At 42.8% G+C, this 23,703-nt stretch overlaps 1 protein-coding gene across 3 annotated transcripts in view; it reads left to right on the forward strand.

Moving 5' to 3' along the window:
* Positions 1 to 23,703, forward strand: part of crocc2 (ciliary rootlet coiled-coil, rootletin family member 2) — a 356,976-nt gene that overhangs the window by 173,139 nt on the left and 160,134 nt on the right. For all 3 annotated transcript variants that reach the window (XM_059950227.1, XM_059950236.1, XM_059950243.1), the window contains exons 13-14: positions 9,562 to 9,761; positions 18,746 to 18,928. In XM_059950227.1, the coding sequence (XP_059806210.1) occupies positions 9,562 to 9,761; positions 18,746 to 18,928 (383 nt within the window). The remainder of the gene's footprint in view (positions 1 to 9,561; positions 9,762 to 18,745; positions 18,929 to 23,703) is intronic.

Here is a 23,703-nt window from a genome sequence, read left to right on the forward strand (position 1 = left end):
ATGTTGAACTGGAAACACCAAGAAAATTTGTGCCAATGCAGTCAAAATGAAAGTTGTTGGGCAGAGTGTTTTGAGTGAATAAACTAAAGGAGTCAGGCAAGGACTTTGTCTTGGATTCAGATCCAGATAAATATTGGAAGAAAAGCAAACCTGAGTAAGATAAAGAGAAGCAAGTTCAGAATAGGGCAGGAAGTCACTGCCATGATTGGCATGAATGGACTGTAGAACTCTAGGCAGACAGAGTGGAAGTGGCTGGTTTGAGAGGCATCTACCTGTAAAGGCAGTGCGCAGAGTTGTTGAAGGACAGAAATCGGGGTTTGCTCTGATGCATTCCACAAAGGTGGTATGCTCGTGACATCCCTGCAGTAATTCTGTTGGGCAGTGCTCTCAGAGTCCGGACTCATTATAGGTGATGAGGCGAGAGATTTCTTTAATACTAGGGCATTAATACAGTTAGAAATGGGAGAATGAGGCAGGATCAGAGTGAGGAGTAGAACATTAGGTCTAAGGCAATAACACTAAGTCAGCAATAAAAACAGGGAAGCTGGAAATCCTCAAAGGGTAAGTCAGTAGCCGTGAAGTGAGAAATACTGCATTTAAATGAGAAAATGCCAGAAGAACTCAGAAGATCAAACAGTGCCTGTGGATAGAGAAACCGTTTATAGTTTAGAACAGGGGTTCCCAAGCTGGGTCCACAGACCCCTTGCTTAATGGTTTTGGTCCAGGGCATAAAAGCAGCTGGGAACCCCTGGTTTAGAGCCCAGCCCGTTTTCAGAACTAAGAAATTAGTAAGTTAGTTGAAAGAGGGCAATGGGTGGAAGAAAGGGAATGCCTGCAATAGGTTGAAATGAAGAACTGACCATTGACTGCAGAGCTGAGCTCATTGGCCTTTGCAAGGTTCAAGTTCAAAGTACATTTATTATCAAAGAATGTATAAATTATACAATCTTGAGATTCATCTTCTTACAGGCAGCCACAAAACAAGAAACCCAAAAGAACCCATTAAAGAAGACCAACAAACACCCAAGCAACACACAGAGTGCTGTAGGAACTCAGCAGGCCAGGCAGCGTCTATGGAAAAGAGCAAGCAGTCGACATTTCAGGCCGAGACCCTTCTTCAGGACCGATTCTGATTCCATAGATGCTGCTTGTCCTGCTGAGTTGCTCCAGCATTTTGCGTGTGTGGCTTGAATTTCCAGCATCTACAGATATTCTTGTCTTTGTGCACAGAGAGCAGAAAAAACACGCAAGTCGGGCATACAGTAAAAGCAAACAACAAGTGAGTTTATATACACAAAGCCTGGATCAGCCAGAGCAGGCCCACAGCCTCAGCCTCAGTTTATCACACAGTGGGGCAAATCATTGCTAAGCTTGCAGATACGAAGGCTGGATCAACTTGAGCAGGCCACAGCCTCAGCCTTAGTGCCGTGGAGAGCAGAGTAAATCTCACGGAGCAGTGAGCAGCTCACTGGACCCTTGTCTCCAGTCCTCAGCACCCGGCCTTTCGGCCTTTTCAATCCGTCCAGCCCAGTGTTTAAATTGTCCAAGCACTGAGTCATCCCTTACACTAGGACCTGGGCCCTGTCGCTTCGACACACTCTGGGCCTGGACCCCGCTGTCACATTCCAACCAATATCCAACCTTCCCAAATTGGCCTGGTCCTTAGATCAATCAAACTTCACTCTCGATTTTGGTGAACAAGCTCCGAAACTCTTCCACTCCAACTTTTCCCTACTTCGCATGCCCCAACCCTGTCTCAACCTCACTCCAATCACTTCTTCTCAAACATGCCTCAACCTCGCTCCAACTCTGTTTATGTATGGTTAGGGAATGAGACAGGGCAGGTGACAGAAGTTTGTGTGGGGGAACACTTTGCATCCAGTGACCACAAAGCCAATAGTTTCAAAGTAAATATGCAGAAAGGTAGGTTTGGATCATGGGTTGAAATCCTAATTGGAAAAAGGCCAATTTTGATGGTATCAAGTGTGGATTGGGACAGGCTGATTTCTGTTAAAGGTGTACTTGGGAAAGTGGGAGGCCTTCAAAAACAAAATCTTGTATGTGCCTGTCAGAATAAAAGGTAAAGATGACAACTGCAGGGAACCTTGGTTTTCAAGAGATTTTGTGGCCTCGGTTAAGAGAAAAAAGGAGGTGCATAGCAGGTATAGGCAAGTAGGAACAAAGGAGGTGTTTATGGAGTACACGAAATGCAAGAGAACACTTAAGAAATAAATCAGGGAGGCTAAAAGAAGGCATGAAGTTGCTCTAGCAGATAAGGTGAAAGAGACTACTAGGGGATTCTACAGGGATGTAAGAGCAAAAGGATTGGAAGAAACAAAATTGGTCCTCTGGAAGACCCAAATAGTGATCCATGTGTGGAAGCAAAACAGATGGAGGAGATTGTAACTGCATTCTTTACATCTGTATTTACTCAGGAGATGAATATGATTTTATAGAAGTGAGGCAAAATGGTATCAACTTCATGGACCCTGTACAGATTACAGATGAGGAGGTGTTTGCTACCCTGAGGCAAACCAGGGTGGATAAATCCACAGGACCTGACAAGGCATTCCTTTGGACTCTATGGGAAACAAGTGCAGAAATGGTCGGGGCCCTAGCAGAGATATTTAAAACATCCTTAGTGACAGAAATGGTGCTAGAGGACTGGAGGATAGCCAATGTTCTTTCACTGTTTTAAAAAGGCTGTAAGTAGAATCCAGGAAATTATAGGCCAGTGAGTCTGACGTCAATTGTGGGAAAGTTATTGGAAGATATTCTAAGGGACCAGATCTTTAAGTATTTGGATAGACATGGACTGATTAAGGATAGTGAGCATGGCCTTATACATGATAGGTCATGTCTAACCAATCTTTTTTAGGGTTTTTTGAGGAAGTTACCAGGGAAGTAGGTGAAGGCAAGGCAGTGGATGTTGTCTACATGGACTTGAGCAAGGCCTTTGACAAGATCCTGAATGGGAGGTTTGTCAAGATGATTTAGTCGATCGGCATTCAAGATGACGTAGTAAATTGGATTAGACATTGGCTCTCTGGGAGAAGACAGAGAGTGGTAATAGAGAGTTGCCTTTGTGATGTGTGTGTGCTGCAGAGATTGTTACTGGGTCCTTTGTTGTTTGTCATCTAGATCAATGATCTGGATGATAATGTGATTAACTATATCAGCAAATTGGTGAATGACACCAAGATTGGGGGATGTAGTGGACAGTGAGGGCAACAATCATGGCCCGTAGAGAGATCTGAATCAGCTGGAAAAATGGGGTGAAAAATGGCAGATGGATTTTAATGCAGACAATGTTGTATAAGACGTAGGTAAGGCCTAATTTGAAGTATTGTGTGCAGTTTTGGTCACCTACCTACAGGAAAAATGTAAACAAGGAGTGCAGAGAAAATTTATAAGGCTTTTCAAGTCAAGTCAAGTCGTCAACTTTTATTGTCATTTCGAACATAACTGCTGGTACAGTGCATAGTAAAAATGAGATGTTTTTCAAGACCACGGTTTACATGACACTGTACAAAAACTAGACTGAACTACGTAATAATAAAAAAAAACACAGATAAAGCTATACTAGACTACAGACCTACACTGGACTGCATAAAGTGCACAAAAACAGTGCAGGCATTACAAAAAAATAATAAACAGGACAGTAGGGCAAGGTGTCAGTCCTGGCTTCGGGTATTGAGGAGTCTGATAGCTTGGGGGAAGAAACTATTATATAGTCTGGTTTTAAGAGCCCGAATGCTTTGGAGCCTTTTTCCAGACAGCAGGAGGGAGAAGAGATTTATGAGGGGTGCATGGGGTCCTTCATAATGCTGTTTCCTTTGCAGATGCAGCGTGTAGTGTAAATGTCCGTGATGGCGGGAAGAGAGACCCCAATGATCTTCTCAGCTGACCTCACTATCTGCTGCAGGGTCTTGCAATCCGAGATGGTGCAATTTCCAAACGGGCAGTGATGCAGTTGCTCAGAATGTTCTCAATACAACCCCTGTAGAATGTGATGAGGTTGGGGGGTGGGAGATGGACTTTCTTCAGCCTTTGCAAAAAGTAGAGATGCTGCTGGGCTTTCTTTGCTATGGAGCTGGTATTGAGGGACCAGGTGAGATTCTTCATCAGGTGAACACCAAGAAATTTGGTACTGTTTACGATCTCTACCGAGAAGCCGTTGATGTTCAGCGGGGAGTGGTTGCTCTGCGCCCTCCTGAAGTCAACAACCATCTCTTTTGTTTTGCTCACATTCAGAGACAGGTTGTTGGCTCTGCACCAGTCCATTAGCCGCTGCACCTCCTCTCTGTAAGCTGACTCATCGTTCTTGCTGATGAGACCCACCATGGTCGTGTCATCGGCGAACTTGATGATATGGTTCGAGCTGTGTGTTGCAGCACAGTCATGGGTCAGCAGACTGAACAGCAGTGGACTGAGCACGCAACCCTGGGGAGCCCCCGTGCTCAGTGTGATGGTGTTGGAGATGCTGCTCCCGATCCGGACTGACTGAGATCTCCCAGTCAGGAAGTCTAGGATCCAGATGCAGAGGGAGGTGTTCAGGCCCAATGGGCTCAGCTTTCCAAACAGGTTCTGAGGGATGATTGTGTTGAATGCTGAACTAAAGTCGATGAACAGCATCCAAATGTATGTGTCTTTTTTGTCCAGGTGGGTTAGGGCCAGGTGGAGGGTGATGGCAATGGCGTCGTCTGTTGAGCATTTGGGACGGTACGCAAACTGCAGAGGGTCCAGCGAGGGGGGCAGCAGGGTCTTGATATTCCTCATGACGAGCCTCTCTGAAACACCATGATGATGCAACAGGATGGTAGTCATTTAGGCAGGACACTGAAGACTTATTCAGCACGTGGCCTTGAAGCACGTTGGAATGGTGGCGCTGCTCAGGGAGATGTTGAGGATGTCAGTGAGAACATCTGCTAGCTGGTCTGCACATCCTCTGAGCACTCTACCAGGGATATTGTCTGGTCCAGCAGCCTTCCATGGGTTGACCGCGCACAGGGTTCTTCTCACATCGGCCACGGAGAGACACAGCACCTGGTCATTTGCAGGAGGGGTGGACTTCCTCACCGCCATGTCATTTTCCACCTCAAACTGGACGTTGAAGTTATTCAGCGCATTTGGGAGGGAGGCATCACCTGCACAGTCGGGTGATGTTGTCTTATAATTGGTGATGTCCTGGATGCCCTTTTGCCAGATCTGGAATACCTGAGTTATAAGGAAAGATTGAATAGGTTTCAATAAGTACATTTAATCTTAGAAAAATGCATACAACAAACATCCTGAAATTCTTTTTCTTTGCATACATTCCCAAATACAGAGTAGCCCAAAGAATGAATGACAGTTAGAACCCCAAAGTCCCCCAGCTCCCCCCTCCCACACACAAGCAGCAGCAAAGCAACGACCCCCCTCCCCCACCCCACCAGCAAAAAGCATCAGAGCCCTTCCACCGAGCACTCAAGTGTGCAGCAAGGATTAATAAAGACAGAGGCTTGCAGCACCCCGAATACTATCGTTCACCTGTTAATTCAACTCTGTGCTCCCACTGTTCTGTGTTCTCCTGTGATGCTTCAGGTTAGGACTGTATTCTTTAGAATGTAGAACAGTGAAAGGTGAGAAGCTGGGAACATGAGGGAAACTTCTTCACTCAGAAGGTCATGAGAGTATGGAATGATCTGCCAGCACTAGTGGTCCATGCGATCTCAAGTTCAACGTTTAAGAGAGGTTTGGATAAATACACATGGATAGTAGGGTTATGGGGGCTTATGGTTCCACTGTAGGTCAATGGGCTTAAATAGTTTTGGTATAGTGTCTATGCTGTACTTTTCTGTTACTCAATGACTCCGTCTGGCACCCACATGGCTCACTTTTGCTTGCGATGATTTTTACCAAATTTGCCAATTTCAGTAGCACCATTTTAAACTGTAAGTTGCTCATGTTGTGCCATCTAGTCTTCTGAGACACGCTCAGCAGGTTGGGATATTACACATGATTTCCATCATCAGCATTTTCTATTTGCTTTTAAACCACAAATTCAAGAATCATATTTACAAGTAGGACTGCAACAATACGTCAGAGACTAAACTTTAACACAGAGCCCCAATGCTTCGTATATTAAACAAAATATCAAGATCTCCCACAAGGTCCATGATTGAGCTTAATATATGCAAGCTTTAGGTCAATAACACTATGGCTACATCCACACTACGCCAGATAAATCCGCAACCGAAGCTTTTTCTCTTCGTTTTTACCCTCCGGCGTTTTCATCCCCCGAAAATAGAGCTTTTCAGAAACGCTTTCCAGGGTGGATATTTTTGAAAATGCTGCTCAAGCAGATCAGTGTGGACGGGGTAACCGGAGACTTCTGAAAATGCTATCAGACGGCAGCGCGCTATTTTGTTGTTTTCTTGAACGCAACCTAACAATTTCAGAACAGACAGCAACGAGACTGAAGCCAGAAGAGTTAGAAATGTACTCAGCAAATACTTTGACCCATAACTTACTGAATAAATAAGTATACTCACTTTGCCCTGTTTTCTGTCCTTGCTCGTATGAAGGTGGTTTACCTATTTATGCAAGTACTTCTCTGACAATAGATGTGTAACAGCCTAATGTAACATTGTATGGAAATACAAGATAACACTGATGCAGACATTAAAACATTCATACATTTAACAAGGTGCTTTATTAATGCAACAGAGATAGTCAGTTTTTCAATGTTTGTCGTCAGCCAGGTCAATCTGTCGGTGAACTCCATCGGTTGCCGCCGTACGCTGCGGTATTTGTTTTTTTTAGTTTTAAGTTCTCCTGCGCGAGAGCCAACAGCTGTCCATCGTTTTAAGTTTTTCTAGTCTGTAACTACACAAACGCGCACTTTTACGGTGAGATTCGACACCGAACATGTCACTTGTTTTCGGTAGATGTGTCCTGTGCATGCGCAGGAGGAGGAGATTCACCAAAATCTCCGTTTCAGTGTGAATAGAGATATTTTCAAAAATGCATAGTGTGGACGCCTATCGTTTTTACTTGAAACAGGTGTTTTCAAAATTATCCAGTCTAGTGTGGATGTAGCCTAAGTGGGAATAAGAGAGCTATCCAGATCAACAAGGCAATGTCAGAACAAAGAAGTACTAATAGGTTAATTAGCTACTTTAAATTATTACAATGTAAGTGAGTACCAAAGAGTTGGTGAGCATATGAGAGAGAATAAGGGGTAATGGAAATGATGGGATTGTTCCCCTGGGAATCAGCATGGAACTAATTGGCTGAATGGCCTCAGTCATTGTATAATAAGTCAAAATTATAACAAGGTCATAATTACAGCTTGAATGGTGGATTGGAGATTAAGACAGTTAAGTTTTTATTATGAGATAAGGCAGGACACCGGGTGAATGGTGGAACAAAGGTAAAGTAATTGGTAGACCAATAACACTTAATGCCGGCTGGTGCTGTAGTGGCATCACCACCAGACGTTGAGATGAGGGGTTCCTGGTTCAAATCCAGCTGGCTACTTGCACACATTCCATCTGTGCTGCTAAAGCATCGAGCTAGCAGCTTGGTCTCTTAAAAGACAGACAAATGCCTCAAGGCACGGAGGGACAACATTAACACTTGGTCAGAGGTAGGTCAAAGCACTGTTAGAGGAATGGTTATAAAACTAGATTAGAAAGGAAGAGGAAGAAAACACATGAATTGTTTTCTCTAAGATCCATGTCATTCTGGAAGATGCCTTCAACAAAGAGACTGCCTTTGTGAATGGAAAAATTGAGCTAATTTTTAGGGAGATTTGTGTCCAATTTCCTCGATGCCTTGAGATTTTTGTGTGTTCAGCCATCTATCACCATAGTATTTGATCCTGCTGAGCTGCCTGTACTCGAGATCTAAGCCCTGTTCATAACTTCTCTTAGAAACTAATGTTTGGATCCGAAACTATACCTCAGTCACATCCATGGGTCAATTAGAAGCCAGGTTAAGCAGACCATTAGAGCCGAACAGTGATTAGATATGTGGATGTGTTTGGTAGTTTCCAGATGCACAGCAAATGAAGAGTGATGGTGGCTCAATGTACACCACAAGGGCTCATGTGGTGCGCTATCATCAGCAGAAAGAAAGGAGTTGGGTTAACATATTCCCTGAGGAAATGTTTCCATCTCTCGCTATGTTTCAGCCTTCTGACCACTGGTTAGGAAAAGTAGAGGCTGGAGGGAGTTGTTTGAAATGGAATGGTCTGCGTGAATATAAGGTGACACAGTGAATACTCTCACCACTATTATAATTGTGAGAAATATTATAATATTGAGAAATAGTAGTAAAGCAAATGTGGAGTTAAGCGAGAAGTATGAAAGAACTCCTGGATGGCACTGGTAAGATCTTTGCATCTCCTTCAGACTGAAGCCTGTTCTTGAAGACAAGGCTCATAACACTAGTAGGTCACACCATCTCTTGCCACCTTCATCTATTTGCTTTGGTATTCATTGGATTATTGGAGGCTATTTCACTTTTTAGTTCCACGACTTTACATTATGTTTCTTTGCTTTGGTCACAGGAAAGAGCCTTTAGTCAAGTCCTAAATCTTTAGCTTAGTGACCAAAGCATTTAAGTGGACTTTGTGCGCTATTATGTTGCATTTCAAGTCTAGCAACGCAGATATTTATTACAGGGAAATAAAAATCACAAATCAAAATTATTCAGGTGATCTTTAAGGCGAGAGTGAATAGTTAAAAAGTGGTTGAATATGTTTCTAATTTCAAGTAGCCTTGAAATCCAGCCCTGTGGTGTTGTAAGTCACAGACCACTGCAATTCAGCCTTAGCTTGATAGTCTTTGTCAAACAGGAAAATGAATGATTGAAGTGACCGCTTTGATCACAGCCGGGCTCTTTATGTATTTAATATATAACAGCGCTTTGGGAAGGTAAATGTGCATTTCTTGAAATGAAACAAAATCAAATACATAAAGAGTTATTATTTGTGAGTCTTCACTTTCCAGTTTAGTTTAGTACTGAATTTTTACATGGATGTTTAGTGTTGCAGGTTCCTGTCATGTTTTCTCCACAGTTCTGTTTCTTATCCTGAGAAACAACACTGAGCGGTCAGATTTTATTTCATTCAGTTTCACATTTTCCACTTGAGTATACTAGATTCTTAAGCTTAGTTTTACAACATGTTGGATGTAGCATGAAGTTCTTTCCCTACTTCCCCATCAAACCCTGCCAGATCTACATTAGGTACAGAGTTAAGCTCTTTCTATTTGCTGTGACCACACACTGCTCCCCAGGTCTTCTTCACTACCACTCCGTGGTGGTGTGAGATAATCCCTTTTTGTGATTGGGTTCAGTGACTCAGTAACTACAGTCTATATAATTAGTTAAGGTGGAAATTTCTGGATACATATCATTATTGACTTGTAATTTCATGGCCTTCAAAGAGGATTGGAGATGCTAGAATCTTTAAGGAGCTTAATTCCACTTTTTAATGTGGTGTATGTGGTTGCATGATGGCTGCCTGTTGCTTGAGTCAATTTATAATGTGTGAAGCTTGGGCATTTTCTACAGGAGCTTCATGGTAGAGTGGAGGCTGTTCAGGATGTGGTCATCTCTTTGAAGAAACAGCTCGGAGAGGCTGAGAGTGAGCGGAGGCAGTTGGAGCAGAACCTGGAGAAGTTGAAAGGTGAAGCTGAAGACTCAAACCGAGCCAAGGAAGATGCCAAGAGGGATGCAGGCCGCTACCGATCCTCGCTGGAGATCCTGGGAAGGTGGGAATTCATCTTTTGTTTGAATTAGCTGTGAACATAAAGTATCAGGGGCAAGAGTAGGCTCCTTGGACACTCAAGCATGTTGTGACCTAACTCTGTCATAAAGATATATTCCTTTGCTCTTTGAGGAACAGAGTTCCAAAGACTCATGATTCCCTGAGAGAAAAGCTTTACCCCATTTCTGTCTTACTTGACAGAACTCTTGTTTAAAAATGTAAATGTGTTCTAGGGTCTCTGATCTGAAGGAACATCTACTCTATATATAAACTGTTGAGAATCCTCAAGATCTTGTATATTTTCTGCAAGAACTCTTTCATTCTCCCAATACAAAGCAACCCAGGTTAATCCTCTCAATGGCTTCCAACTGTTGATACTATTCCTTATATATGGAGACCAGTACCATACACAGTACTGCAAATATGGTCTCAGCAATGCCTTGTATAATGGAAGCATAAATTTGTATTCAGTTCCCCTCTCAATAAGCACTAACATATGGATTTAAGACCATTAGATAACAACAATAATAATAAACAAAAACATATGGCTATAAGACCATGAGATATAGGAGCACAATTAAGCCATTTGGCCTAATGAAACTGTTCTACCACTCAACCATGGTTGGGTTATTCTAACCCCATCCTGCAAACTTCTTCCCATAACCTCTAATACCTTTACCAGTTAAGAACCAATAAATTTCTGCTTAAATACACTCAAATACTTTGCCTTCAGAGCCCTCTGTGGCAATGTATTCTGTAGATTCATCACCCTCTGGCTAAAAATCTTAGATCAGTAAATTGGTTTATTATTGTTATGTGGACTGAGGTACAGTGAAAAGCTTCTCTTCCATCCTGTCCCTATGGATCATTGCAATGGTGCATCAGAGGAGTTTATGGCAAAACTGTAACACTGCAATACAAAGAGATACTGTACAGAGAAGGTGTAGTGCAGATAGACAGTAAGCTAGATTGTGAGGTCAAGAGTCCATTTCTTCGTGCTGGGAAACTGTCCTTGAGAATTTAATATTTATTTATTAAGATACCGCATGGAATAAGCTCCTGCAGCCCTTCGAGCTGTGTCACCCTGCAGTGCTCCAACTTATCCTATCCAAATCAAGGGATAATTTACGATGACCAATTAACCTACTAACTGGTGGTTTTTTGACTGTGGGAGGAAACCCACGCGGTCGCAGGGAGAATGTACAAACTCTTTACGGGTGGCAGCGGAAATGGAACCTGGGTCACCTGTAATGTAAAGCGTTGTGCTAACCTCTGTGCTACCCTGCTGTCTAATGGTAGTGTTTTCAGGCTTCTGCCTGATGGGAGGGAGAAGAAGAAGGAAGGTCAGGGGTGGGTTGGATTTTTGATCACTGAGGCAGTGAGAAGAGGAGACAGTCCACAGAAGGGAGGCTGGTTTCTGACATGTGCTGAGGTGTGCCCACATCTTTGTAGTTCCTTGCATTCATGGGCAGAGCATTTGCCACCATACCAACCTGTGATGCATAGGGTCAGGTTGCTTTCTATGGAGCATTGATGTAAACTGGTAAGGGTTAAAGGGGACATGCCAAACTTCTTTTGCCTCTTGAGGAAGTAGAGACATCAGTGAGCTTCCTTGGCTATGGAATCAAAGTTGCTGGATCAGGAAACACTGTTGGTGGTGTTCACTCCTAGGAAATTGAAATTCTCAACCCTCTTGACCTCAGCAAAGTTGACATAAACAGGACCTTGTGCACTAACCCATTTCCTGAACTCAATGTCCAGCTCTTTTGGTGTGTTGTCATTAGGTGAAAGGTTGTTGTCACAACATCATATCACTAGGCTTTCTCTCCTTCCTGTACTCCAATTCATCAATATTTGAAATAAGCCGACTTCAGAGTATCAAACTTGTAGATGGAATTAGGACAGAATCTGGCGATGCAGACTGGTGTGTGCAGGGACTGGAACAGGTTGCTGAGGACAGTCTCCTGTGGTACCAGTGCTGAGAATAACGGTAGCACAGGTGTTGTTGCCTGGCCTTGCCAACTATGTCTGTTGGTCAGGAAGCCAATGATCAAGTTTCAAGGAAAGGAGTTGAGTCCCAGGTTTAGGAGTTTGGAGATGAAGGAGTTTGGAGGAGCTTGCAATTATAGTTTTGAAGGTGGGAGCTGTAGTCAATAAACATAGTCTAACATAGGTGTCCAAGTCACCCAGAGATGAATCTAAGGCCAGGGAGATGGTTTCAACAGTAGTTGAATTACAGTGTGTTGAGGTTGCTTGTTACCTTGATTTCTTTAGGTAGCAGGATGATAGTGGATTTCCTAAAGCAGGTAGGAAACTCAAGTTGAAACAGGGTGAGGTTAAGCATGTCTGCAAATAGCCACCATCTGATCCATGCAGATTTAATGATGCTGCTAAGGACACCATACAGGCCAGTTGGTTTCCTGTGTTCTTACGTCGACAATGTTGACTGAGTGTTCAGGTACATAGGAGGCTGTCAGGGTGGGTAGTGGCATTCCAATTCCCTTCTGCTCAAGATGCACATAGAATGCATTAAGATCATCAGGAAGGGACACACTGTTGTTGGAGATGTTGCTTGAATTTGTTTTGTAGCCCATTACATAAGCTTTGCCAGAACTCACAGCTTATCAGAGTTTCTACTTTGGATCAGTATTGTCTCTTGGTATCTGTGGCCTTATGAAGATCATATCTCAACTTACTGGGAAAGGAGACATACTGATAGTAATCTTATGATCTTTCCTGTTTACTAGCTATACCAATATACTAATCTTTTCAAATCATGTACTAAGTCACCAGGTTCCTCTATATCTCAGTATCCAGTACTATCTCACAATTTAGATGAGCTTTTTAATTTATTTTTCATAATAAAATGGGTAAGTTTGCATTTTCCCACATAATAGTTGATTTGCCAGATCTTTTCCAACTCATTGGGCCAATCTATATCCCTTCGTAGCCTCTTTACAACTTAAGATTCAGATTCAAGTTCAGTTATTTAGAACGTGTATATTGAAACATACAGTGAAATGCATTACTTGCATTAACAACCAACACCAAAGGATACGCTGCGATAGCCCACTTATTTTCCTACCTATCTTTGTGTTATCAGCAAATTTAGCAACCACATTTCAGTTTCATCGAAGTCACTAATATAAATTATATGAACTTGTGGCCCTAACCCTAATCTCTGTGGCACATCATTTGTTTCATCTTGTCAACCAGAAAACAACCCACTAATATCTAACTTGTTTCCCTTTGACCATTCTTTTATTCAAACCGATAAGCTATCCCCTACTCCAAAAACTTACACGAAGCAAGATGAACCACTCTTTGTTACTGATTAGAAAGGGCTACAACATTCAGCAAGACGATGTTCTCTCTAGTTAAAAAAGGGGAATTTAAAAAATAAATCCAGCATCCACTTATTGTCTAGTGTCATGTTCCTTTGTATTGTAAAGACAATTTTAGAATGATGTAACATGTAGTATAGTCCTACCAACTTGAAGTTCTGGAACTAGTACAATCAAATCAATAGTGTCACATTTCTTCAATTAGCCACAGACCAACTACTAAACAAAAGGTGTAAGGCATAGAGTTTTGTTGTCAGTAATTTACCCTTCTCAGAGTGAGAATTTCATTTACTTTCTTCTGAAGACTGCTTTATGGCTGCAACTTTTATTCTTATCGCAACTCTGGATCTGTCAATGAATTTTAATTGAATTAAAAGATGATAGCCTTCCCTCTTGACTGTGCTCCATAATTCTACAAATGAAGTACAGAATTGCGGTGCAGGGATCATTAATAAAATCTCAATTAAACTTATCTTTGCTTCTGCCAAAGAAGTTATACTAAAAGGAATAAAGAAATTACATGACACTTATTACTGAGCTCCTTCAGCCATGCCAGCTGGAATCTGCCAGTGATCAAATATGTTAGTTCTAATTCCCGTTCTTACACCAACATATCTGTCCAAAGTCTCCTCCCTGCCAGATCATGACTAAATGCAAATTAGAGGTACAGGTCACCATACTGTAGTCCCCAAACTGGTGGCACTAATGCCGAATTGTCAGACTTCTGTTAACTGCTCTGCCTCTTTTCTCCATTCCCTCTCCTCCTGATCCACCTGGGCCCCATCACTTTATTTCTTGCTCCTCCACCGTCCTCTCCATCTGCCCATCAGCCACGCAGTCTTCCCATGAGTTCCTCTCCTCAATTCCCTCCTTTTACCGCATGCTCCACATTCCTCTCCATCATCTTCAGCACTTTGTCATGTCTGCCTATCATCTCCCAGCTTCTGACATCATTCTCACTTTCCGCCTCCTCGTATACCTATCAGCACCCCACCTGGATCCACCTATCACCTGCTAGTTCTTGCTCCAACCTTTCCCTCCACCTATTTTGTACAGGCTATCTCTCTTCTATCTTCCTGTCCAGATGAAAGATACTACATAGATAGACTATAGATACTGCCTAATCCACTGAGTTCCACCAGCACTTTGTGTGTTGCTACAAGTTGCAACATCTGCAGTCTTTTGTATCTTTAACACTTATGTACCATCATTTATAATGTCAGAACTTCCCAGTGCATTTTACACTGCTGAATAGGTTTCACATATAGCTATTTTAGTAATGTCACAATCTATTTTACAAAAGGCAATGTCTGAACAGGGTGAAGACCAAGCTTAATCAAAACAACACAATTACTTTCCTTGTCATCTAAGGCCCGAATCATATAACAAGAGACTGATGAATGAGCTCAATAGAGAGGGAAAAACCAATTGTGTTGGAACTAAGGTGCAAATCACAGTATGTGCCAGTCAACTGAAATAAAAAAAGAAATTTGGAACTGACCAGCACATTAGTTTTAATGAAGTTGATAGAGCATAGATCTTGAGAGGGTTTTACCCTCAATCAACTCTGGCTATTCTTTGAGGCAGAGGATAACTTGTTACCATAGAAACAAGAACAGGCCTTTGATCCATGGTGCCTGTGCCTGCTATGATGCTAATTTAAACTGCACATCTGTCTGTACATGGTCTCTATCCCTTCATTCTCTGCCTGTTCGCATTCCTATCTAAATGCCTCTTAAATATTGCTATCATATCTGCTTCCAATACTCCCTCCAGCAACATGTTGCCAATGCCTACCACTCTCTTTATAAAAACAAACTTGCCTTGTATGTCTGCTTTAAATTTCCTCTTCTGAAGTTAAGGCCACAGTACTTGACATTTCCATGCTGGGAAAGGGTTCTAACTATTCACCCTGTCTACGCTGATCCAGTTCGGCAAGTCCTGAGGTGGTTAACAAGGCTGATGAGATGAGTTGGGGCAGACTTTGCTTGATGAAAAGATAGGTTGGTAGTATGGGAGATGATTTGCTGCTGCTGCCACTTGTGAAGGCCTCTGTGTGTCTCTGAATTTCCCAATATCATCCAGGTACATCTTCCCCACTTTGAACAATCATGGACCAAGTCATTCCCATGAGCTGTTTGACAGACACAGTTACACAAGGAGACTTTTTGAAGATCTTTGAATAGTTTTCTCCGCCAAGTTGTCAATCTCTTGCCAAGATGGAGGTGACAGTACTAGGAATCTGGTGTTGGACCTGACGTAACTAGTAGAACCCACTAAGTGAAATTAGAGCCAGTGAGTTTGGCCAGGGACAGGATGTTGATGTCTGTGGATTTGGAGGACTTTGTGGAGAGAACATTGATGAACCTCTCCAATGATTCGGTAGATAGACCATTGTGCAGGATCGCAGGAACCACTGCTGCTGGTAGCTATGAGCTGGGTTTCATTCTTTATCTTCAAATGCTCTTTTTCTTGGTTTCCAAAAACTGCGCTGGTGCACTGATGGCCATCTGTCCTGTCACAATCACTTGGGAGAACTTGATGGAATGGCTCATTTGAAAGGCAGCTCCTCTAACAATGCAGCAACCCCTCACCTTGACAGCTGCCACCCAAAGGTGATCGCTATATCTGAGTCCATCTGCTTCCTGATTCCAAAAAAAACTAACCAGAAATAGAGAAGGCCTTTGTGTGCAACCATATTAACTGAAGCAACTTGCTTGCTAATAGCTCAGAGATGCCGGGGTATATTTATGTGAATGCCCATGCATTGGTCAAGAAAAAAATAACTTTCTTCATGGAACTCTGCCAAGGGTAAATTCAAAGCCTCTTTGTAGAGCTGGTAATGCAGCCTCGGAGGCCGGAGAACACCTTGTTGTGTTCTGGCGCACATTCCTTCCAGTGATTTAAAAAAAAACATTTGAAGGAGTTCTGTAAAGATCCAATCTTGCTTAAGGGCCACTCCCTTTAATAAGTAACGGTGACATAATGTCCATAACTTACGGGTCCCCACTCTAAATTACATTTCTTCCCCTAAAACAGATTTATTTTTAAAAAGTAACACATAAGTGACCTCTCACCTGCAAATTTGTCTCACAGGAAATAAAAGGCAGCCTTGTGCTCAGAGTTATTTATGTGCCCTGGACGAGCTGATCCATTGGTTGCCTTTAGGTTACACTTGAGAGTTCAGTTACAAGTCCACATCATAGTAGCAGATATAAAGAGGAAATGCTGAGAAGGTCAGGCAGCATCTGCAGCAAGGACAGAGTTAATGATGTTGGATGGCAGTCACTTCAGAAGATGATTAACTTCAGTCTTGATGTACTTTTGCAAGGCTACCCTACAGATAGAATGGCTTACAACAACAAACACAAAGAGATCAATCTGACTGACACGTTAGCCTTTCAACTGTGAGTTACTAGGGATGAACAATCAGTTGAGCTTATTTGAATCATCCTTATTCACATTTGCTAACAGAAAGTTAAACATGCTCTATTCAGAAAATAAATTAATGGTCATTATGACACCTATCAGTTTTATTGTGGCTGGGTCAAAGATTTTATTAATGGGTAGCCCAAATGCTCTGATCTTTAAATCCACAAAGCAGTATTACCCTAAATATATATTGGATTACCAGAAGGACTTGGCCTCAATCTTCTAACTCAGTGACAAAATTAAACTGCCATTGAGTCATACAGTTTGGAAACAGGCCTTTCAGCCCATTGAATCTGTGCTGACAATCAACCAGCCTTTTGAAATAATCCTATATTAATCCTAGTTTATTGTGTTCAGCAACTCCCCAAGATTTCAGCACTCACCTAAGCACTAGAACAATTTACAGTGGCTAGTTAACCTACCAACCAGCACTGGGGAGCAGTCACAGGGAGATTGACCAAGTTCACATCAATCCGAGATCAGGATTGGACCTGTTTTGGTGGAGTTGAGAGGCCATAGCTCCACAGTATCCAAGCTGGAGCTGTGAGACAGTGCCTCACTAACAGTAACACCATCTTTATGCTGTCAAATGAATCAATGTTATGCAGGTTACTGTGAGGCTGTGGCTCATGTTTTCCATCTGGTGTTGAGGGAAACATTGGCTGGAAAGGCACTAACATTTTCTGAAAATGCTGAGAGTCCTCAAGCTTATGCATCCCCACTCCCTGATTTTCTGCTGGTGCTCTGGGCTCCTTGCACATCCTAAGGTAGATAGGTTAATTGGCCAATGTAAATTGCCCCAGGTGTATAACAAAGTCCATTGGACTCCAAAGTCCAGGAGGATTTCTGAGTGTATAGAGAAGAATAAAATGTGAGTATGTTACTGATATTAGTATTGTTTTATTATTGTCACATGTACCAAGATACAGTAAAGAACTTGCTTTGCATACTGTTTATACAGATCAAATCATTACCCAGTTTCTTTGAGCTAGAATAATGAAACTCCTCCATTAGTCATGGTCGGCCATGGATGTTACATCCCAGCTGTCTACGTGATACGCAACCCAGGGCAGTACATGGAGAGCAGTCTATTGCCCGTGTAACATATTTCCCAACCATGCAGCTGATGAATCCAAAGGAATAGCAGACAACAATACAATTTGCCCCAGTGGTATGGCAGGAATTGCCAGTCAGCGTTGAACTCAATGTAGCACTGCCTTCAAGACTCCAGCTCTGGACTTTTCCCTTGGGGTTTAGTCCCAAAGCCTTCACCGTGAGTGAACGGAGCCGCAAGGCAGCGGAGGTTTGAGATTGGTTTTCCTTCTCCTAGATCAGCTAACAACCATGGACGTTGAGCCCCACTTGCCCAAAGGGATTGGTCTTAAGTCGCCAGTAATCCACCATTGCCTCTTCTCCTGTCAATAGAAGTAGATCCGCTGGGCTTAGTAGCTAAGCCACACATGAGGGCCAGGAGCAGGACTTGGATGTCAGTGGCTATTTTAGACACATGCCATTGGGAGCATTTAATTGACAGTGGGAGATTATCCCCTCCACCAGCCCTGGATTTAACAACCTCAAGGAACTGATCTACAGAAATGTGAAACAAGAACAATCCAGAATAGAGTGCAAAAGCTACTGAGGAAGGGCAGTGCAGCCAAACAATAAAGTGGAAGCTCAGAATGAGGTAGACCGTGACACTAAGAGTCCATCTTATCATGAGCTCCATTCAAAAGACTGATGACAGTGCAATAGAAGCTGTCCTTGAGTCTGATGGTGCTTTCAGGTTTTTGTATCTTTTGCTCATGAGCAGAGAAGAAAGAATGTGCAGGTTGGGTGGGATCTTTGGCTATGTGGGTTGCTTTACTGAGGCAAGCAGCGAGAACTTAGAGGGAGTCCATAGAAGAGAGACTGGTTGCTGTGATGTGCGGAGCTGAGTCCACAAGTCTCTACAGTGTCTTGCAGTCGTGTGCAGAGCAGTTGTCATTCCAGGGAATTATGTACCCAGACTGATGAATTAGAGTAAAATTGTGCTTGGTGGGCAGCATGGAATCAAATATTTCTATTAAACTACATGCCCCAATTACATCTGTCATTGCTAACACTCTGTTGCTGTTAACTAGTTGATAACACGCTGCCCATGTACATCAGTAAGATCTGTTTGGAAGTTTCTGTCTTACTCACTGTCCTGCCCTCTTTCCCCCGCTCCCCACAGTGAGAAGGCGGATTTAGAGAAGGTGGTGCACTCTTTGAACCAGCAGATCGACAGCTTACACTTGGACCTGGAGCACCAGAGAGCCGCAAATGCTGATTTAAAGCGGCAGCGCGATCATGTCGAAGACAAGAAGGAAGAGACACAGAGAGACTATGAGCAAGCCAAGAAAGAGGCTGAAAGAGGGTATGCAGACAGCTTGCAATACATTTTTATCAGATGCATCCTGCTGAACTGATAATACTAATGTTAATGAAAGCATAAACCAGTGACTGTGGAAAGGGGAGGTGTGGAAGTCACCTGGTGAGCCTGCTGCTCGCTCGAGCAGCTTTTCAGAGGGGCAAGACGATTGTGTCTGGTGGGAATTTCCTCTGGTTGCCTTTCTCTGTTCCTCATTCCTCTCCCCTTTTAGAAAGAGAGCATAATGATGAGGGTGGGCAAGAGTGCCAGAGCTGTAATTAGTAAACAGCCATAATGATACTGCTTTTTATTATTGAAAGGCTTCAGTCAGGAAGTAGCTTCAGTACACAATCCAATGAGTGGAAAGGAATGGCTTCCAAAGTTAGAAGTCTATAAAAGATCTGTTAAACAAAGATTTATTTTCAAGTTAGCATTGTTTGCTGATCATCTCCATTGCTGGTCTCCTCACTCTTAGTCCATCTGATGGAAGTTATTTTGCATTCCTCTGCTTCTATTCTCTATGTTTTTAAGTATCTTCATCAGATTCTCTTGCAACCTCCTCTGTTCCAAAGAGATTAACACCATCCCCTTCAGAGTTACCACATAGCTGGTCCTTCAATCCTGAGAATTGTTGTAGTAAGCTTCTGTGGTGGCTGCAATTACCAGCCGCACCATCAACCGGGCATATTAAAGTGTCCTGTAGCTGACCAACCTCCTGATAATCTGGAAAACCATGGAGCTGTTGCATTACACCGGCCGAAGTTTCAGGGGCTGAATAATTGGTTTGTGCAATTCTGCTGCAGCCAGAGGGGTGTTCTCCGGAGCTGCTTCATTTATGCCGTATCTTTTTAAGGAGTGAAATGTTTTCTCTCCCCTGCAATTTACTACGGATTGGCCAGCATCGAATATAAACCCCCAGTCAGGAGATGAGTGGTGTCTCTTGGTTTGAGGAGTATTTACTATGTTGTTGTAACCCAGTTCTGTTCTGTTAGCTGATTCAAGTTTGGACTCTAGAACAGTTCTGTTGAGTTTGGAAACATTTTGGGTAAATAAAACCCCTATTTTTTTCACCTTTACCTACTCTCCCAGTTTGATGCTTACCCTGGGCCTTTACACCTTCCAATGCACCTTGCTTAAGGGCCTCACGTCTTCCCTTGAAATGCGGGAATAGTTGTTGCTGAAGCAGTGGTTTATAAGGTTTTGACAAGACTTCCTCATCTTGAAATTGATAAATCTAAATAATGTCCTAAATCATGTCCAGGTCCTCTACAAGTTTTAACAGGGTCCATTCCTATAAACTCTTCATAATCCGAATAGCTGGCATGTCAGAAGTGCGCCCGTGTACTAGTTTCCCACATGGTAAAAGCTGCCTGCAGCCCTACTGAAACCAGCAATTCATCCCACTAGTCCACAAATCATTTCATTGTATGTATGGGCAGTATATCATTTGGGTTAGGAAGGACTTTATTTAAATCACTTTCTCAACCTGACCTCTCACTTTCTTTATATTCCCCAGATCTCTGCTCTGAACTGGGGACTCTAGTTGCTTTGCTTTTTACTAAACTTTCATTGGCCATGCCATCTTCATGCAGTTATCATCAGGCAAGCAATCTGCCAGAAGTCCTGAAGTCCCACTTTCAAGTTCAGCTACTTCCCTTCAGCCATTTGGCAACTGGCACAACCCTAATCACTGCCTCACTATTACAATACTGTGACCACTTTGCACTACAATGGACTTTGTTTATGTTTAATTGTGTTCTCAGTAGCAAACGAGACTCCAGGATGGTATGTTGCCTCCCAGATGCAAGGGTCAAGGATGTCTCTGAGCGGCTGCAGGACATTCTGGAATGGGAGGGTGAACAGCCAGTGGTCGTGGTGCACGTATAGGTAAAAAATGGGATGAGGTCCTACAAGGTGAATTTAGGGAGTTAGGAGATAAACTAAAAAGTAGGACCACAAAGGTAATAATCTCTGGATTACTACCAGTGCCACATGCTAGTCAGAGTAGAAATAGGAGGATATTTCAGATGAATATGTGGCTTGAAAAATGTTGCAAGGGGGAGGGATTCAAATTTCTGGGGCATTGGAACCAGTTCTGGGGGAGGTGGGACCGGTATAAACAGGACGGTCTGCACCAGGGCTGGACTGGAACCAATATCCTAGGGGGAGTGTTTGCTACTGCTGTTCAGGAGGCTTTAAACTAATGTGGCAGGGGGATGGGAACAAGTGCAGAGAGACAGAGGGGTGTAAAATGAGGGTAGAAGCAAAAAGTAGTAAGGTGAAAAGTAAAGGTGGCGGGCAGGAAAATCCAGGGCAAAAAGCAAAAAGGGCCACTTTTCAACATAATTGTATAAGGGCTAAGAGTGTTGTAAAAACAAGCCTGAAGGCTTTGTGTGTCAATGCGAGGAGCATTCGTAACAAGGTGGATGAATTGAATGTGCAGATAGTTATTAATGAATATAATATAGTTGGGATCACAGAGACATGGCTCCAGGGTGACCAAGGATGGGAGCTCAACATCCAGGGATATTCAATATTCAGGAGGGATAGACAGGAAAGAAAAGGAGGTGGGGTAGCATTGCTGGTTAGAGAGGAGATTAACTCAATAGAAAGGAAGGACATTAGCCTGGAGGATGTGGAATCGTATGGGTAGAGCTGCATAACACTAAGGGGCAGAAAACGCTAGTGGGAGTTGTGTACAGGCCACCTAACAGTAGTAGTGAGGTTGGGGATGGCATTAAACAGGAAATTAGAAATGCGTGCAATAAAGGAACAGTAGTTATAATGGGTGACTTCAATCTACATATAGATTGGGTGAACCAAATTAGGAAGGGTGCTGAGGAAGAGGATTTCTTGGAATGTATGCGGGATGGTTTTCTGAACCAACATGTTGAGGAACCAACTAGAGAGCAGGCCATTCTAGACTGGTTATTGAGCAATGAGGAAGGGTTATTTAGCAATCTTGTCGTGCGAGGCCCCTTGGGTAAGAGTGACCATAATATGGTGGAATTCTTCATTAAGATGGAGAGTGACATAGTTAATTCAGAAACAAAGGTTCTGAACTTAAAGAAGGGTAACTTTGAAGGTATAAGACGTGAATTAGCTAAGATAGACTGGCAAATGATACTTTAAGGGTTGATGGTTAAATGCAATGGCAAGCATTTAAAGATCGCATGGATGAACTACAACAATTGTTCATCCCAGTTTGGCAAAAGAATAAACCAGGGAAGGTAGTGCACCTATGGCTGACAAGGGAAATTAGGGATAGTATCAAGACCAAAGAAGAAACATATAAATTAGCAAAAAACAGCAGCACACCTGAGGACTGGGAGAAATTCAGAGACCAGCAGAGGAGGACAAAGGGCTTAATTAGGAAAGGGAAAAAAGATTATGAGAGAAAGTTGGCAGGGAACATAAAAACTGACTGTAAAAGCTTTTATAGATAAATGAAAAGAAAAAGATTGGTCAAGACAAATGTAGGTCCTTTACAGTCAGAAACAGGTGAATTGATCATAGGGAACAAAGACATGGCAGACCAATTGAATAACTACTTTGGTTCTGTCTTCACTAAGGAGGACATAAATAATCTTCCAGAAATAGTAAGGGACCGAGTGTCTAGTGAGATGGAGGAACTGAGGGAAATACATGTTAGTAGGGAAGTGGTGTTAGGAAAATTGAAGGGATTAAAGGCAGATTAAATCCCCAGGGCCAGATGGTCTGCATCCCAGAGTGTTTAAGGAAGTAGCCCAAGAAATAATGGATGCATTAGTGATAATTTTTCAAAACTCCTTAGATTCTGGATTAGTTCATGAGGGTTGGAGGGTGGCTAATGTAACCCCACTTTTTAAAAAAGGAGGGAGAGAAAAACAAGGGAATTACAGACTGGTGAGTCTGACATCGGTGGTGGGGAAAATGCTAGAGTCGGTTATCAAAGATGTGATAACAGCACATTTGGAAAGAGGTGAAATCATCGAACAAAGTCAGCATGGATTTGTGTAAAGAAAATCACATCTGATGAATCTTATAGAATTTTTTGAAGATGTAACTAGTAGAGTGGATAGGGGAGAGCCAGTGGATGTGGTATACTTAGATTTTCAAAAGGCTTTTGACAAGGTCCCACATAGGAGATTAGTGTGCAAACTTAAAGCCCACAGTATTGGGGGTATAGTATTGATGCGGATAGAGAATTGGTTGGCAGACAGGAAGCAAAGAGTGGGAGTAAACGGGACCTTTTTAGAATGGCAGGCAGTGACTAGTGGGGTACCGCAAGGCTCAGTGCTGGGACCCCAGTTGTTTACAATATATATTAATGATTTAGATGAGGGAACTAAATGCAGCATTTCCAAGTTTGCAGATGACATGAATCTGGGTGGCGGTGTTAGGTGTGAGGAGGATGCTAAGAGGATGCAGGGTGATTTGGATAGGTTAGGTGAGTGGGCAAATTCATGGCAGATGCAATTTAATGTGGATAAATGTGAGGTTATCCACTTTGGTTGCAAGAACAGGAAAACAGATTATTATCTGAACGGTGGCCGATTAGGAAAAGGGGAGGTGCAACGAGACCTGGGTGTCATTGTACACCAGTCATTGAAGGTGGGCATGCAGGTACAGCAGGTGGTGAAAAAGGCAAATGGTATGTTGGCATTCATAGCAAAATGATTTGAGCACAGGAGCAGGGAGGTTCTACTGCAGTTGTACAAGGCCTTGGTGAGACCGCACCTAGAATATTGTGTGCAGTTTTGGTCCCCTAATCTGAGGAAAGACATTCTTGCCATAGAGGG

This window comes from Hypanus sabinus, chromosome 2 (genome assembly GCF_030144855.1).
Source record: "Hypanus sabinus isolate sHypSab1 chromosome 2, sHypSab1.hap1, whole genome shotgun sequence".
NCBI lineage: Eukaryota > Metazoa > Chordata > Chondrichthyes > Myliobatiformes > Dasyatidae > Hypanus > Hypanus sabinus.